Below are 18,627 nucleotides of genomic sequence, written 5' to 3'. Positions count from 1 at the left end.
TGGCTCAGTCAGTTAAGTTTCTGACTTTTGGTTTCACCTTGGGTCATGGTCTCAGGGTCGGATCGAGCACCGTGTCAGGCTCCCCACTAAGCTTGGAACCTGACTAAGATTCTTTCTCTCTCTGCCCCTCCCAACTCAAAACAAAACAAAACAATACAAACAAACCTATTAATTCCAAAAACAATTTAAAAAACTGTTAAAACAAATGAATTCAGCAAAGTAATAAGATACAAAGTCAACACACAAAAATCAGTTGTATTTCTATAGAGGAACAATGCACAATCTAAAATAAAAACTACAGAAACAATTCCATTCACAATAGCATCAAAAAGAATAAAATAGGGCAGCCCGGTGGCTCAGCAGATTAGTGCCTGCTTTCAGCCCAGGGTGTGATCCTGGAGTCCTGGGATCAAGTCCCAAGTCAGGGTCCCTGCATGGGGCCTGCTTCTCCCTCTGCCCATGTCTCTGCCTATCTCTCTCTCTCTCTCGCTGTCTCTCATGAATAAATAGATAAAATCTTAAAAAAAAAAGAATAAAATAAGGAATTAACCAAGGAAGAGAAAGACTTCTATAAAGAAAACTACAAAATAATGCTGAAAGAAATTTAAGACACGAATAAATGGAAATACATCCCATTTCATAGATTAGAATGCTTAATATTATTAAAATGTCAATTCGGGTCAACTATACTTCAATAAAAAATTTTTAAATATATTACCCAAAGATATACAGATGTACAGATTCAATGTGATCACTATCAAAATCCCAACAACGTGTGTGTGTGTGTGTGTGTGTGTGTGCGTTTTGCAGGAATAGAAAAGCTCATCCTAAAATTCACGACTCTCCAGGGACCCAAAATAGTCAAGACTATTTGAAAAAGAACAAACCCAGAGGACTCACACTCCAGATTTCAAAACTTACTACAGTAAGTTACAGTAATCAAAACACTGTGAAAATGGCATAAAGACTGACATAGGGACTACTGGAATATAACAGAGTCTAGAAATAAACCCTCACCTATATAGTCAAATGATTTTTGACACAGGTGCCAAGACCACTCAATGGGGAACAGTCTTCTTCTAAATGGTGCTAGGAAAACTGGATATCCACATGCAATAGAATGAAGCTGGACCCTTACCTAATACCACATACAAAAATTAACTCAAAATGGATCAAGAACCTAAATGAAGGACTAAAAAAATAAAACTCTTAGAGAAAACATAGGATAGAAGCTTGATGGCACTGGATACAATGATTTCTTGGAGATAACAACAAAGGCATATGTTACAAAAGAAAAAAAAAGGCAAACTAGACTTCTTGAAAATTTAAAACTTTGTTCATCAAAAGACACTATGCAGAGTAAAAAAGAAACCAAAGAAACCCACACAATGAGAGAAAATATGTGCAAATCCGATAAGGGACTAATCTCTAGAATATATAGAAAACTCCTAAAACTCAACAACAAAAATACAACACACTTCAAAAATGGACAAAGTACCTGAACAGATATTTCTCCAAAGAAGATATAAGAATGGCCAATCAGCATGTGAAAAAATACATGCCACCACTAACCATCATGGAAATGCAAACCAAAACCAAAAGGAGATACCATCTCATAACCCAGGAAAATGACTATCAAAAAAACCCCTAGAAAACAACTATTGGGGACACAAAATGGTACAGCACTCTGGAAAACGGTATGGTTAGTTCCTTAAAAAACTATAAACAGAATCACCCAATGACCCAGCAATCCCACTTCTGGGTATATACCCAAAAGAAGTAGAAGCAGGATTTTGAGGAAATATTTGTACATTCATGTTCACAGCAACATTAGTCACAATCGCTGAAATGTGAAAGCAACCTAAATGTCCATTGACGGATGAACAATATGTGCTATATACATACGATGAAGTATTATTCAGCCTTAAAAAGCAATTCTACAATATACTACAACATGGATGAACCTGGAACACATTATGCTATGTGAAATACGCCAGTCACAAAAAGACAAATGTTATGATTCCACTTATGTGTCAGTTCTTTTTTTCTTTTTTTAAAGATTTATTTATTTATTTATTTATTTATTTATTTATTTATTTATTTATTTATTCAGAGAGAGCGAAAGAGAGGCAGAGACACAGGCAGAGAGAGAAGCAGGCTCCATGCAGGGAACCCGGGGCTGCAGGCGGCGCTAAACTGCTGCGCCACCGGGGCTGACCTTATGTGTCAGTTCTAGAAGACGAAAAGAGTTCTGAGGATGGTTGTACAATAATGTGAATGTATTCAATACCAATCAACTATACAGGTAAAAATGATAAAGATGGCAAACTTTATGTTAAGTGTATTTTACCACAATAAACCAACCAATCAACCAACCTGTGGTTCTTTAAGTATGGTCCTCAGACTATCGACATCATTAATGTTAGCGTTAGCATCACCTAGTAATTTATCAGAGATGCAAATTTTGGTACCAAACCCTATATTTATGGAATTAGCAACTCTGGGCCCAGCGATCTGTTTTTAAGCAAGCATTCCAACTAACTGACACACTAGAGATTGCAAACTGATAAATGTTATCCAAAAAACCCAACAACAATTATTATAACACAAAATTAAAGGTAACAGTTTTAACCCACCATGACCAATACCACCCCATCAATCTCACTTAGAATATCTATAATTCTGAAACTTTCCAGGCATAGGATTCAGTATTCAAGTTATTTAAGTTGTTTAATTTATGGAGGCAATTATTTTTTCATGAACTTATAATGCCATCTAGTGGTAGTTGCAAAAACTGCAGCTAGAGCCGGTTTTAGGTAGAAGTTTATCTTTTAATTTCTAGGGTGAAACATATTTAAGTAATTTTAAAAGTACAACAAAATATACACTGAAATTACATATAATTCTTAATAAAGGAGTATAAAAACTACTGAATGAAACAGATCTCCAGCTTCAGGACTTTACAATGAAGTCTGATGAAGAAAAAATAAAATAAAAACAATGGAAGTCCACATGAAATCTCCTAAATAAAAAGTATGGAGAGCACCGGCAACCAGGATTGCAGGTTCATTAGGCATACTTCTTTAATCTACAAAATTTGTATCATAATCACTAACTTAGTAATTAAGTGAACAATTTAATTTTCCAAATTTGTCTATGAAAGTTCATCTAAGGAATTTTTATTCAGATATAAAGACCCATTTCAAGTTTACTTACCCTTTATATCTCAATGAGGAAGTAAGCTCAACTCCTTTCTTTTAAAACTCAATATGTAATGGCTATTTTTCTTGAAAATAGTATTTTGCCACTGCCATTTAAGATCAAGAAATCCAATCCAGTTGAGTTAGGCATCTAAGATCACAATAAAAACTTAGAGCCTCAAAATGGACATCTTATAAAGCCAAAATTTTTACTGAACTGAAAAAATTTCCAAGTTCAACCACCTTCTCTTGACTTAAATATCTGATCAAGATTGAAGCAGTTTAAGTTTTGCTTAATAAAATCTAACCTGAGCAAATATTGTGACTCCTATAATTTCCTAAAGTATGGCCCTTGACTTAACTTTTCTTATGTGTGAGTTAAAATAATTATTAACTTTTTTTTTAAAGATTTTATTTATTTATTCATGAGAGACACAGAGATAGAGAGAGAGAGGCAGAGACAGGCAGAAGGAGAAGCAGACTCCCTGCAGGGAGCCCGACGTGGGACTTGATCCTGGGACTCCAGGATCACCACCTGGGCTGAAGGCAGCGCTAAACCGCCGAGCCACTCGGGCTGCCCGAATTATTAACTTTAAAGACAAAGTTCTGCAACACCATATCCAATACACAATTTTGTACAATACAGATTTTTTATATACAGATACAAATCACATGTCTAAAATAGTTACCATAACACAAAAGCTACTGAAGCTTTTTTGGTATTTACCCAAATTAAAAAACTAATAAGCAGGGATCCCTGGGTGGCACAGCGGTTTAGTGCCTGCCTTTGGCCCAGGGCGCGATCCTGGAGACCCGGGATTGAATCCCACGGATTGAATCGGGCTCCCGGTGCATGGAGCCTGCTTCTCCCTCTGCCTATGTCTCTGCCTTTCTCTCTCTCTCTCTCTCTGTGACTATCATAAATAAATTTTTAAAAATTTAAAAAAAACTAATAAGCACAACAGTTACCAACAAGAATCAAAACTGCTAGATTAACTTCCAGTAAGTATATGATTGGCAGTGACAATGTGGTTCTGAAGGAGCTAGTCATAGAGGTAAGTTGTCCAAGAACTACAACGTTGAAACAAAAATCATTTCATTTCCTACAGGGATGAGGTATGAGGGATGGGGTGGTAAGAGAAGGACCAGTTCTTGAACATCTCTGAATCAACAAGCACTTTACAAATTTCATCATTTAATTAAAACACGCATCAACCTTTAAGTATGGTCTTTTACCAACTTGAAGATCTAAAAACAGATGATTGCTTGGGCAAACAGTGATGGAATCAGGGATTCCAAACCAGGCCTAATTCCAAAACAATGCTCTCTTCCCTAAACCAGTATTTCCCAAAGTATGGTACATATAGTAGGATACAAGATGATTACAATTAATTCAACTGAAGTTTAAGTTTTATTTTTACTTTGTTTTATAAAAAATATATTAGCAGAAACCCATGGTTTTATTATAAACAAAAAACTAATTAAACTTAGTGAAAAATATGAAGTAAATAACATTAAGAGTGTTACCTGGATTTGGCAAAAATCATGAGGGAGATTAATAAATGTATGGCAGCAGACATTATACTATACTGTGATGTCTTCCTAGGTAGGAAAAGCATTTGATTTTCCTCTCCTTAAATTTAAAACTCTTTCTAAACAAATAAACCAAAAACTCATTTATGAACATAATTATAATTATCATTAACAGTTGACCAGAATGTCTCAAAAATACTGGCTGGGAGTTCTTGAATACTGTTACCACTGCAAATAATGCCTTTTGGAATTCTTAAAGCTAGGACTGTTGACTCTCTTTTTTTTTTCCTTTTAGTGAGAAATCTATAATTCTCTCAAAGATTTTTTTTTTTTTAGATTTTATTTATTTTTATTTAAGAGAGAGGGAAAGAGAAAGAGCAAGAGTTGGGGGATGGGGCAGAGGGAGAGGGAGAAGCAGGCATCCCAGGACCCTGGGATCATGACTTGAGCCAAAGGCAAACACTTAACTGACTGAACCACCCAGGTGCCCCAAAGATATATATATATATTCTTAATGTAGTTTTTTTTATTACTTAGAGCACCTAAGAAAAAAATTCCTTTATACTGCCATGAAATACAAATCAAACTTGCTTTCCTTAGTAATTATGCCTTGTGTCACCTTCTAAAAACCTTCCAGTTTTCTGAAAGTAAATATGAAATAAAGTATTTTAATTTAGAATTTTACTGGACCATGACTGTGATGCTATTATAAACTGATGATAGAATCCTATTATTTTTAGGGATCCCTGGGTGGCGCAGCGGTTTGGCACCTGCCTTTGGCCCAGGGCGTGATCCTGGAGACCCGGGATCGAATCCCATGTCGGGCTCCCGGTGCATGGAGCCTGCTTCTCCCTCTGCCTATGTCTCTGCCCCCCTCTCTCTCTCTCTGTGTGTGTGTGACTATCATAAAGAAATAAAAATTTAAAAAAAAAGAATTCTATTATTTTTATGTTATTCAGCTTCATTTTTTTCTGATTTACCTTTACAGCTGAAGTTAGATAGAAGATAGGTGTTAACTCAATTTTACACCTGGGCTGAGTTATTTAAGAATAAATAAAGAAAGAAAACAATAAAAAAAGAACTAAAGATACCTTACAGAAAATGCACTCCAGTATTAAAATCCAGTACACCCACCACCCCTACCAACAAATTACAGAGATTTCTCAGCCACGACAACCAAATGATTCAATACTTCCCACTGAAATCTTCCAGTGAAGTTCAGGATGATTCTCTTTCTTCACTGAACAACAGGCCAAGTTTTCTCTCTGTGCCCACTGTCTCCAGTTTCTAAAGGACACACATAGCCCCACGTTCTTTAAACGGGTAAGGATCTTCGAATATTTTCATAGTATGGGAAGATTTGACACGAGAAAGAAAGGTCTTCTGAGAAACAGCCTACCCTCCCTTCCTGTGCATGGATTCCCATATACTATTTTTTTTCCCATATACTTTTTGTTGAGATATTTGATGCTTCAGCCAGTCAGAGTCTCATCAAGTACTCAATTTCCATGTTGTTTTTAAGATACTCATATTCAGTGTATCTGTGCACTGATGTCCAGCTTCAGTGAAATCAAATGGACCTATTAACAACTTATGCACAAATCTTAATGATGATTCATTGTCTTTACTCAAGAGTCTGACAATCACAGTGAATGGCCAGGAAGAAACTGAGAAAGTACTTTCTTTCCATTCTAGGTGAAAAAGGAAGTCCAAAATTAATTTGTACCTCCTCTTAGTCTTTTTGATTCCTTTATGACACTAAAAACAAATGACACAGACTGTATAGCTTTGACAGTTGAACTAAAATTAAATAATAATTGATTGTATTAATTATTTTTCTGTGCAAATACTATCTTTACTGTTAGAGAAAACCTATTTTTCTCAGTGGTTAAATTAGCAAAGTAAAAGACAAAAGCACAGGGGCACCTGGGTGGCTCAGGTTAAGCACCTGCCTTTGGCTCAAGTCATTGATACCAGGCTCCTGGGAAGGAGCCCCGTATCAGGCTCCCTGTTGAGTGGGGAGCCTGCTTCTTCCTCTCCCCCTGCCTGCTGTTCCCCCTGCTTATGTTCTCTCTCCCTCTCTGTCAAATAAATAAATAAAATCTTTATAAACAAATAAATATAGGGATCCCTGGGTGGCGCAGCGGTTTGGCGCCTACCTTTGGCCCGGGGCGTGATCCTGGAGACCCGGGATCGAATCCCACATCAGGCTCCCGGTGCATGGAGCCTGCTTCTCCCTCCGCCTGTGTCTCTGCCTCTCTCTCTCTGTGACTATCATAAATAAATAAAAATTTTTAAAAAATAATAAATAAATATATATATATAAATAAATTTAAAAAGACAAAAGTATAGAACACTAAGAATATGTTAGGAAAGAGACACTGGACAAAAGCAAGCAAAATAAATTTCAAACAAACAGAAGAACATAAAAAAGATAAGAGTGAAAATGAATGAAGTTGAAAGGGAGGGGCAGTCAACAAGCCCAACTTGGCCCTCTGAAAAGACCAACAGATTGGCAAACCTTTAGCAGACTAATCAAGGAAAAAAAAGACTCAAATTATTAAAATTGAAAATGAAAGAGGAGACATTATTGCTGACCTTACAGAAATGAAATGATGATATAAGAACATGATGAGCAACTGTATGCCAAAATAGGATAACTGAGAGGAAATGGACAAATTTCTAGAAACACAAATTTCAGAAATCAAGTCAAGAAGAAAGAGCAAATATGAATAAACCAATAACAAGAGTTCTAATAGGTAATCAAAAGTACCCACAGGGCAGCCCGGGAGGCTCAGCGGTTTAGCGCCACCTTCAGCCCAGGGCCTGATCCTGGGGACCTGGGATCGAGTCCCACGTCCCACGTCGGGCTCCCTCAAGGAGCCTGCTTCGCCCTCTGCCTTATGTCTCTGCCTCTCTCTCTCTGTGTCTCTTGTGAATAAATAAATACATACATACATACCTACATACTACCCACAAAGAAAAGTCCAGGTCAGATGGCTTCACTGGTAAATTCTGCTAAATATTTAATAACACCACCAGTTTCTCACTCTTCAAAAAGAAGAAGGAGAAAAGGAGGAAACACTTCCCAACTCATTATAAGGCCATTATTACCCTTATACCAAAACCAGACAAAAACCTCACAAGAAAACTACAGACTACTACCTCTATGGAATAGACAAAAAAAAAAAAAAATCCTCAATAAACCACTAGCAAATTGAACTTTGGCTCAAAAGAATTATACACCATGACCAAGTTGGTTTATACCAGCAATATAGATGTTGCTTGAACATCTGAAAATCAACCCGAGCATCATAGCAAGAGAATAAAACATACAATCATTTCAATAGATACAGAAAAAATATTTGACAAAATCCAACACACTTTCATGATAAAAATGCTCACTGAATTAGGAACAAAAGGGAACTTCTTCAACATTATAAAGGGCATATACAAAGAATTCATGGTTCACATAATATTTTATGGAGAAAGACTAGATGCTTTCTCCTAAGATCAGGAACAAGACATACATGTCCGCTCTAATCACTTCTATTCAACAGTGTACTGGAGGTTCCAGCCAGGGCAATTAGTCAAGAAAACGAAATTACAAGGATACAAAATAGAAAAGAATAAATAAAAGTTTCTATTTGCAGATGACATGATCTCGCACACAGAAAATCCTAAGGAAAAAAAAGGGTGGCAGCAATGCCTGGCTTGCTCAGTCAGTTGATCATCTGACTCCTGGTTTTGGCTCAGGTCAGATCTCCTGGGTTGTCGGATCAGGCCCCATGTGGGGGTCCGTGCTCAACGTGGAGTATATTTGAGGATTCTGTTCCTCTGCCCTTTCCCCATTTGCACATGGGCCTGCTCTCTAAAATAAATAAATCTTTTTAAAAACCCCTAAGAAATCCATTTTTCCAACTATGAACAATAAATAATTAATAAGCAAGTTCAGCAAGGCTGCAGAATACCAGATCAATATATAAAAAACTGTGTTTTATATACTAGCAGTAACAATCTGAAAATAAAATTGAGAAAATAATTCCACTAGAATAGCATGAAAAATAATAAAATACTTAGGAGTAAATTTTATAAGAGATGTGTAAGACTTGTCTATTGAAATCTACAAAATATTGTTGAAAGAAATCAAAGAAGATAATGAATAAATAGACATCTAAAGTTCATACACTGAAAATCTTAATATTGTTAAAATAAAGTGATCTACAGATTCAAAGCAATTACTATAAAATTCCAGCTAGTTTCTTGTAGAAACTGAAAAGCGGACTCCAAAATTGAAATTGAAATAAAAGGAATCCTGAAGTGTCGAAAGAATCTTAAAAAAGGGGATCCCTGGGTGGCTCAGCAGTTTGGCGCCTGCCTTTGGCCCAGGGCGTGATCCTGGAGTCCTGGGATCGAGTCCCACGTCGGGCTCCTGGCATGGAGCCTGCTTCTCCCTCTGCCTGTGTCTCTGCCTCTCTCTCTCTCTATCATGAATAAGTAAATAAATAAAATCTTTAAAAAAAAAAAAACGAATCTTAAAAAAGAACAAACTAGAAAGATTCATACTTCACTTCCTTATTTCAACTTATCTCAAAGCTGCAGTAATCATGATAGCGAGGTACTGACATAAGGACAGACACACAGATTGGTGGAATAAAACTGAGAGTCCAGACAGGAGAGCCCTCATTATGGTCCATTTATTTTCAACAAAACTGCCAAGACTTTTCAATGGAGAAAGAAGAGTCTTTTCAACAAATGGTGCTGGGAAACTGGATAATAGTTACATGCAAAAGCAGGACTCCTGATTCACACCATAAATAAAAATGAATGGAAAATGGATCAAAGACCTCAATGAAAAACTAAAAATATAAAGCTCCTAAGTAAATATGTATAAATATTCATTACCCTAGATTTGAAATGGCTTCTTAGATATGACACAAAAGCTCGAGCAACCAAAGGGAAAAAAGATAAACTGGACCTCACCAAAATTAAAAATTTTGTCATCAAAAAAAAAAAAAAATTTTGTCATCAAAGGATACTTTCAAGAAAATGAAAAGACAACCCACAAAATGGTAGAAAAATTTCCAAATCATTTATCTGATAGGGACATATATCTAAAATATATAAGAACTCTTACAAAAAAAAAAAGAACTCTTACAACTTAATACTAAAAAGACAGGGCACTTGGGTGGGTCAATCAGTTAACCATCTGCCTTCGGCTCAGGTCATGATCCTAAGATTGAGTTCCATATTGGGGAGCAAGAGGAATCTGCTTCTCCCTCTTCCTCTGTGTGCTTGTTCTCTCTAATAAATTAATGAAATCTTGGGGGGGGGGGGGAGAGAGGCAACCCGAAGGGTCTGAATTGACATTTCTCCAAAGAAAATTTACAAATGGCCAATAAGCACATGAAAAGCTGTTCAACATCATCGGTCATCAGGGAAATGAAATCAAAACCATGAAAGACAACTTTACACTCAGTAGGATGACTATAATCAAATGCCAAATAATAACAAGTGGATTATTGGTAAGGATATGTAGAAATCAGAATCTTCATATACTGCTTGCTGGAATGTAAAATGGTACAATCGCTATGGAAAACAATCTAGTGGTCTTTTTAAAGTGTAAAAACAGAGTTACTATTTGAACTAGCAATTCCATTCCTGGGTATATATGCCCAAGAGAAATGAAAATGTATACGAAAGGGCACTTGGGTGGCTCAAACATCTGACTTCGGTTTAAGTCACGATCTCAGGGTCCTGGGATGGAGCCCCACCCATGTCAGGTTCCCCATTTGGCAGGGAGTCTGCCTCTCTGTCTCCAGTGGCCTATTCCCCTGCTCATGCATGCTCTGTCACTCTCAAATAAATAAACGAACAAATGAATAAAATCTAAAAAAAAGAAAGAAAGAAAGAAAAAAAAAGGAAATGTACACCTTAAAACTTGCACACAAACATTCACAGCAGCATTAGTCATATAATAAGGTAGAAACAACCAGAGCGGCCAACTGCTAAAATGTGATATAGCCATACAATGCAATATTATTTGATAATAGAAGAGAATGAAGTAATCATTCACTCTACCACATGGATGAAAGTATCAGGCTAAGTAAAAAACACTGGAGAATGAGGTCACACATTGTATTATTCCATCTGTATGAAATGCCTAAAACAGCCAAATCCACAGAAAAAGAAAGTAGCATAGGGGTTGCCTAATGTTAGAGTTGATGGGATTTCTTTTCAGCATGATGAAAATTTTCTAAAATTACACTGTGGTGATGGTTGTAAAACTCTGAATATATTAAAAATCACTAAATTGTATACTTCAAGTAGGTAAATTTTATGGTATGTGACTTGTATCTCAGTAAAGCTGTTAACAACAAAAATATTGGGAGGAAACTACTGGTATCTAGTTGGTAGAGGCCAAGGACACAACTAAATCACCTATAATGCTAGGGACAGGCCCCTATAACAAATTATTTAGCCCAACAGGTCATTAATGGAATTCTTCGCTGTGGGGAGCTGTCCTGTGCATTGTAGAATGTTTAGCAGCATCCCTGGCCTCTACCGATACTATCAGTAGCATACTCCCACGATGGTGATAATCAAAAATGCCTCCAGATGTTTCAAAATGTCCCTTGGGGGACAAAAATCTCCTCCCTCATTGCAACTAGAGAAATTCTGCCCTAGAGGAAGAACACCTTCCAAAGTGCTTCTAAAACAACAGATGGGGATCCCTGGGTGGCGCAGCGGTTTGGCGCCTGCCTTTGGCCCAGGGCGCGATCCTGGAGACCCGGGATCGAATCCCACATCAGGCTCCCGGTGCATGGAGCCTGCTTCTTCCTCTGCCTGTGTCTCTGCCTCTCTCTCTCTCTCTCTGTGACTATCATAAATAAATAAAAATAAAACAACAGATGGACTTCCATAATAGAAACAAAAATCAACAAACCTAGTTACATTACATTTTTAACCTCTTTCTGTAAAAAACAAAAACAACCTCAAAACTACACCCATAGAAAAGCAAACACAAGAAGGGAAAATATTTAAGAGTATCTAACGCTGGTGAGGGTACAGTGAACCTTTCACACACATACACTGCTAATGGTAATACAAATTGGTGTTTACAACCTCATAGAAACCAAAGTACTAGTGTTTACTGAGAACCACAAAATGTATATACTTTTTACCCATTAACTTATTCTGAGAATTGTGAGAAGGAAATAATCCTGAGTAAAGCGGTGTGTTCAAAGATATTTATGATTTTTTTTTTAACAGTGAAAGCTTGGAAACGGAGGTATGACTGATAAAAGAGCATGCAGTAAGTCATCAAAAAGGAAGATAATGAAGACTATACAGTAACATGTAAAATGCTTATGAACTTGCAAGAGGGGAAAAGGAAAAACAAAACTTGATGGTCAAAATTATTACAGCTACATATAGACACCATAAATAAATTTACAGGGAAAAAACCTTGACAGGAATTACACAAAAAATGTTCTCCATGCTTCTAAATTGTATATTCACAATTTAAAATGCTGCAGATATTTTTAAAATACTTTTTTAATTTTTTAAAAAAGATTTTATTTATTTATTCATGAGAGACACAGAGAGAGAGAGGGGCAGAGACACAGGCAGAGGGAGAAGCAGGCTCCATGCAGGGAGCCTGATGTGGGACTCGATCCCCAGGACTCCAGGACCACGCCCTGGGCCAAAGGCAGGCGCTAAACCACTGAGCCACCCAGGAATCCCCTAAACTACCTTTTTACAACTGTACATATCCTAAGCTAACTTCAAAAGATTATTTTATTTTTACGCTACCTAACATGGACCATTCTTTAAGACCTTGAAGTTTATGAAACCATAATTGCTTATCAGCCTTAACCTTTTCTAAATACTTTCTCCAGAGTTAAAATGCAGTGTTTAGCTAAAAGCAAGACTTACTACTGGTTAGAAATCAATTTTAAAACATCCTTATGAGAAGTCGCAAATATGTGGCCAAAATTATTTAAAAAGCACTTTACATACTTGCACATTTTTTCTCACTATACTAAGTTCTGATAACCTGAACTCAATTTTCTACAGTTTAATTCAGTTCTCAAAAGCATTTGGTAAACATTCCTATTCCATGCTTAAAAATAACACTAAAGAGATGTCAAAGGTTCCTATATAAATTAATACATTCTTAGTGTCTTCTTTAAAAATGCAACTTCCATGCTTTATAAAATACCAACAAATGCTTTACATCTTTATGATGGTAATTTTGGATCAATACTGGAGGATTTTTAAAAAATCTCTGCTTCCCCTGCTTGTGTGGTCTCTCACGCGCTCTCATTCTCACTCTGTCAAATAAATAAACAAAATCTTTCCGAAAAGACAAAGTCAAGTCTGTACTCCTTGTGAAAACTGAGAGAGCCTGTGAAGGCTCAGTGACCTAAGAGGAACGAATCCTTTAAAAACCACTATATTCAGCAGTGGCTACAAGATGTTATTAGAAAAGCAGGACAGGTATCCCTGGCTTTCCAAAGCTTACATTCCATCATTTCACTTTTACCAAAGACCTATGTTGGTATCTTTGCTTTCACGATAAAAGGCAAAAAGTGAAAATAGTGCTCAGCATTTTGCAGTGAGTCCTTATAGAGGCATCACACACACTGAGCATCCAGCGGCACACCGCCAGGCTCAGTCCCCCAGGAAGGACACTCAGGATCAAGCCACCATAGATGTGAACTGTGTTTATGAGCATCTGTGTTTTTTCTTGATTTATGTATCTGTGAACAAGATGTGTCCTTATGATATCAGAAAAGCCAAAGAGAGGAGGTATTTTTGGGGTCTGGCAATTTCAAAGTTTTTTCAACTATAAATTAGTGTTCAACAATTTTTCCATATAAATTAATGCTAATTGTTCTTCAAACTTTACATCATTTCAGCTTAAGGAAATTTCTCAGGAACACTCTCCTTTCAGAGGGCAGGAGAATCCTGTATTCAAACTCACACACATAAGTTCTTTATTATTTCTGACATCTCATTTCACTTTTCTTCTCTCAGCCTTGCCCAAGAGTAAAAGAGGAATTTTGGCAAATGTTATTTTAAATAACCTACAGACATCATTGGTAAGCACTGTTCCACGTTTTCACAAGAATCAAACACTATCAAAAAAATTGACAGCAGTGTCATTAAAGGCAAATAAAGCATACTTCAGACATTAAAGACCTATAAACTTTAAAAAATATAAATGACACCTTTTACTTATAGAGCACTAGATATTATCAGTTGTCTCATCTTGTTAATGAAAACTGCTTCCCCAGCAAAGAAAGTGTCAGTCGGTTATACTACTACTTATCACTGACCCTGCTTTCAATATTTTATTTTCACAATTACTGCTAGTTTACAAATTATGGGTCAAAGTTAAACTCATAAATGATAGGTTTCACTACAAATATTTTAGCACTTCTAATAAAATCGTTTCTTTATCTACTAGTAACTTTCAGAAATTCTGATTACAGAAAAGAACATAAGACTTTACACCTTGATAAAGAAAAAGCAATGCCTGGAAACAAGTATAACTTGTTTTCTATTTGTTTTTAATTTTCTAATTATCTAATTTAAGACCAAGTACCTATTTTCTAATTTTAAAGGGTGGAAAATATTATTCTCTTTATTCAAGAACTCGTCAAAACTATCCTTATTTATTAAAATGTTGCCTACTAGTTAAAACTAATAATGCTCTGTAGAACAAATGGCATTTTATTGTTGTACTAACTCAATTATCCATGCTCTAACATTAAAAGCAGGCAAAACAAACTTTAAAAATCCACAAACTATAAAACAATAAATAGTAATCATGAAATACTTAAATATAGACTTCCGGTGTATCAGATTTAAAATTCTACAAGAAAAGTATACCCATTAAAAAACAACAACCTTTATAATCTTAGTGCTTTTATAAAGTCTCTATTCCGTAAATTTCACAGATTGTTATTTCCTTTGATAGCATTTATCCTATCTACATACAATTTCAGTTCATCTACAATTAAACTACGGCGAATAACATTACTAGAATAGAGAAAATTATGAAATCATAGTATATTATTTACATAAAAATCTTTTTATGATAAGTTAATAAAAAGATTATAAGAAAACTGAATAAAGACCAAATTTTACCTTTTCTGTATTGTAATATAAAGATTTCAAAGTAGTAAACAAGGGTGGGCAGCCTTTACTGAAGTTAACCCTCAGGAACTTATCCATTAGTTCTCTAAATTTTTCACCTAGAAACAAAAGTTTACTTTGTTATATTTCAATTGATGCAAACAGTCTCAAAATGATTTTACAAATAAAAATTAAGCTCCCTCAAAAACAATGATCCCCCATCCTGTTTTTAAACCTAAAAGTCTGTCAGCATTATTGCTTGACTATTACCACCAAAAAAGGATAATACTATTTATCTTAGAAGTTAGCAACTATACTTTTCTCTAGATCTAAAGTATCTTCAAAGAATATTTCAAAGATAAGTAAACAAAATTACTGCAGCTTTAAGTAGAGAGAAAAAGTACTTACTATCCATTCTGAATATAGTCCCTTCAAGTCTCTTTCCTAATCTCATTGGCTAGCACAGACTCAGGGCTCATCTGCAGACACTTCCATAAAACACGCTGCAGATCTATAGAATCTATAAAAAGATCCTACTGTAACCAGCACTATATTCAGTTAGCAGCCAAATACCTTTGTAAACACTAAAACAGAATTTCAAGATGTTTTCCAAATCAACTAGTGCTTTACATCAACATTCATTCCATTAATCATGTACCAGGCATTGTTCTAGGTATTAGGGATTTAGCTGCAATTAAAACAAACAAACAAACAAAAAAAATCCTGCCCTCGGGAAGTTAACATTCCAGTGGGTAAGATGGACAACAAATAAATAAACTTTTGTTAGACATCAGAATGAGCCCCAAAGCATTTTAACACCAGAATTAAAATAACTTATTTGTAACATCAAGTAAATAATTCTATTATTATTAAACCCTCACAAAAAAACTTGGCATCACCTTCTATAAGAGGAAAAAAATTGGAAAAAAATTTTAATTTTAAATACAACAGGAAGCCTTTAACTCAGTTAAAGCTTTAACTTTTTTGACAGGAAGAGTTAATACATAAGGACATGGATTTGCTCATGAATTAAAAAAAAATTAAAAGATGTATGTCGGGCAGCCCTGGTGGCTCAGCGTTTTAGCGCCACCTTCAGTCCAGGGCGTGATCCTGGAGACGCGGGTTAAAGTCCCATGTCAGGGTCCCTGCATGGAGCCTCCTCCTCCCTCTGCCAGCGTCTCTCTGTCTTTGATGAAAAAATAAATAAAATCTTTTTTAAAAATTAAAAGATATGTCTGTCATAAATGGCTTAACCTAAAACTGTTGAAACTACCTCTTAAGGTTTCATTATGAATCACAACATTTCACCAAAAAAATACCAACAACCGAAAGTGTTTTTTATTTGTTGTGACTGACTATATTGAGCAAAACATGCATACTCAATATAATTAGACGTCATAAAAATTTGAAAGATATTTAAATTTTACTGAGGGGAAAGTTTATCAAATACAAAAGCAGGTTCGACATTTGTTAAGTTACTATAAACACTGTTTTCAGATAATCTCTAATCTTTTATTATACACAAAGTATTAAGTGTTTTTGAAAATCAGATTACCAAGAAAACACAGTATTTCACTCTGGGTAAAATATACATCATTACTTCTTTAAAACTCAAAAAGTAGTTTCAGGGTCAAGTTTTTCCAGCAATTCCTCTAATATAAGGCAAAAGTTAATAATACTGTCATGGACAGTGAGATGCAGGTGCTTAGAGAAATGTGCATTATTCCATCTTCTACATATGTGACCCTGGGCAAGTAACCTGTTCACTAAAATCCTCATTTTCCTCACTGTAGGTGAAGGCGACAATGCCAGCAGCCAGCAGCCTCAAGAGTACTCCTGCATGGCTCAAACCAGAAAAGTATATAGCAGTAAACATAGTGTCCAGCATACAGTAACCATTCGATAAATGTCACCTATTATTACAGGCCTTGATACCTGACAGCTATTGTATTTCTAGAGTTAAGAATCTTTTCCAGGGGCACCTGGGTGGTGTAGTTGGTTAAGTGTCTGCTTCGGCTCAGGTCACTGATCCCAGGGTGCTGGTATGGAGCCTGCTCAGTGGAGAGTCTGCTTCTCCCCCTACCCCTCCCCCTGCTCGTGCCTGCTCTCTCCTTCTCAAATAAATAAAATCTTTAAAAAAAAAAAAAGAATCTTTTCCATATTTGTTGATATCCTCTGAAAAAACAAGCATTTTATCTTCATGTCAGAGCCCATTCTCAACTCCTCTTCCTGGTTAACTTTCTTAGTCAATTCAGCCCATCCGGGCAGTTTGGAGTTAAAAGACAATCTACTCAACTCTCAATTATCCATAATACTGAAAGCCTCTTCTCCCATTAAATTATTATTTAGACTGAGAAAGAATGAGGAGGTTCTTTCTGTGCAAATACAAAGCATAGATACAGAATTAAGAGAAAAACCAAGTGCACATCAATCTGTGCTATCACTTTAGTACAGAAGAGGGAGAAAAACGGGAAGCTAGAGCAGCCCAGGTGGCTCAGTGGTTTAGCGCCACCTTCAGCCCAGGGCATGATCCCGGGGTCCCAGGATGGAGTCCCACCTCGGGCTCCCTGCATGGAGCCTGCTTCTCCCTCTGCCTGTGTCTCTGCCTCTCTCTGTCTCTCATGAATAAATAAAATATTAAAAAAAAAAAAAAAGGAAAGCTGTACACAAACTCTCACCCTCTACATTTTTGCTTGTATATGCACAACATATTTATGCTAGAATACACTACCTAATGGTAACAATGGCAGCCTCTAGGGAAGTAAACTTGGTTGTTAGGGGATAGACAGGAAAAAACTTCTTACTTAAAAGCCCTTTTATAATCTTTTATCTAGAACTACAATAACGCATTATCTGAATAAGAAGCCTACAGGCAGCTACTCAAATGCTCAGTCATACACTATATTCCAAAATTACTTACCATTACCACCTCATAAACACTTTCTTTAGGCATAAGAGAAACCCTTTCATGAAAATAATCTCTCTTCTTCCAGTTATTTAAAAATAATATTTAGTAACCCCCTCACCTCCGTCTTTCCTTTAGGGGGAAAAAAAGACTATTACTCATCATGTGCCTGTTTAGCATTACAGCTTACCAAACAGGTCATTTATCTATACAGATGCTATGCTAATTCTCCTCTGGATATGTAATGTGGATCCAAATAAAAACTGCTATCACAAAAACTACTGCTAAAATAATTAGCACAATCAGCAAAATAAGACTATCTGAATCACTGGAAATTTATTCTAAATAATGGAGAAATGTTCTCACTATAAAAAGGAAATGATAATTATGTGACCTATGATGGAGGTGTTAGCTAACACACTATGGTATCACTACAGTACTATTATAATGTATAAACTTATCATATCAACAGTTGTACACCTTAAACTTATACAATGTTCTATATAATCATATCTACATAATAACCCAATAAAGAAGAATGGAGCAAAATTTGATTACAACTTTGTATATTATACTCTGGATTATCTCCTTCCCTCTCTCCCCTGCCTTGGCTAGTGAAGACTAATAGAACATAATGAATTAAACTACTTCTTTAGAAAAATAGCTATATTCTCGCATTATTTTCACAGCACTTAGCATTTTAGGCTGTTGGAGAATCTACCTAGGACTTCTGTGTTAGACAGTTTTAAGCCTTTCTATGTAAAAACTGAAAACTCTTTTTCAAGACTTTCACCTTCCACTCTCAAGTTCCATCATGTTTCTTGAAAAACGATCTTAGTGCTT

The 18,627-nt window shown here is 35.9% G+C and overlaps 1 protein-coding gene across 5 annotated transcripts in view; it reads right to left on the bottom strand.

Annotated features, from left to right (window-relative positions):
* The window catches only part of NAA16 (N-alpha-acetyltransferase 16, NatA auxiliary subunit), an 81,541-nt gene that overhangs the window by 39,167 nt on the left and 23,747 nt on the right, over window positions 1-18,627 (bottom strand). For 4 of the 5 annotated variants that reach the window (XM_041730909.1, XM_041730910.1, XM_041730907.1 and 1 more), the window contains one exon: window positions 14,892-14,998. The exons of the other annotated variant lie outside the window; for it this stretch is intronic. In XM_041730909.1, coding sequence (XP_041586843.1) covers window positions 14,892-14,998 — 107 coding nt within the window. The remainder of the gene's footprint in view (window positions 1-14,891; window positions 14,999-18,627) is intronic. 5 annotated transcript variants of the gene reach the window in all.

The sequence above is a fragment of the Vulpes lagopus genome, chromosome 16 (genome assembly GCF_018345385.1).
Source record: "Vulpes lagopus strain Blue_001 chromosome 16, ASM1834538v1, whole genome shotgun sequence".
Lineage (NCBI taxonomy): Eukaryota > Metazoa > Chordata > Mammalia > Carnivora > Canidae > Vulpes > Vulpes lagopus.
The sequence above is the reverse complement of the archived record's forward strand: the minus strand, read 5'-3'. Positions and strand labels throughout refer to the sequence as shown.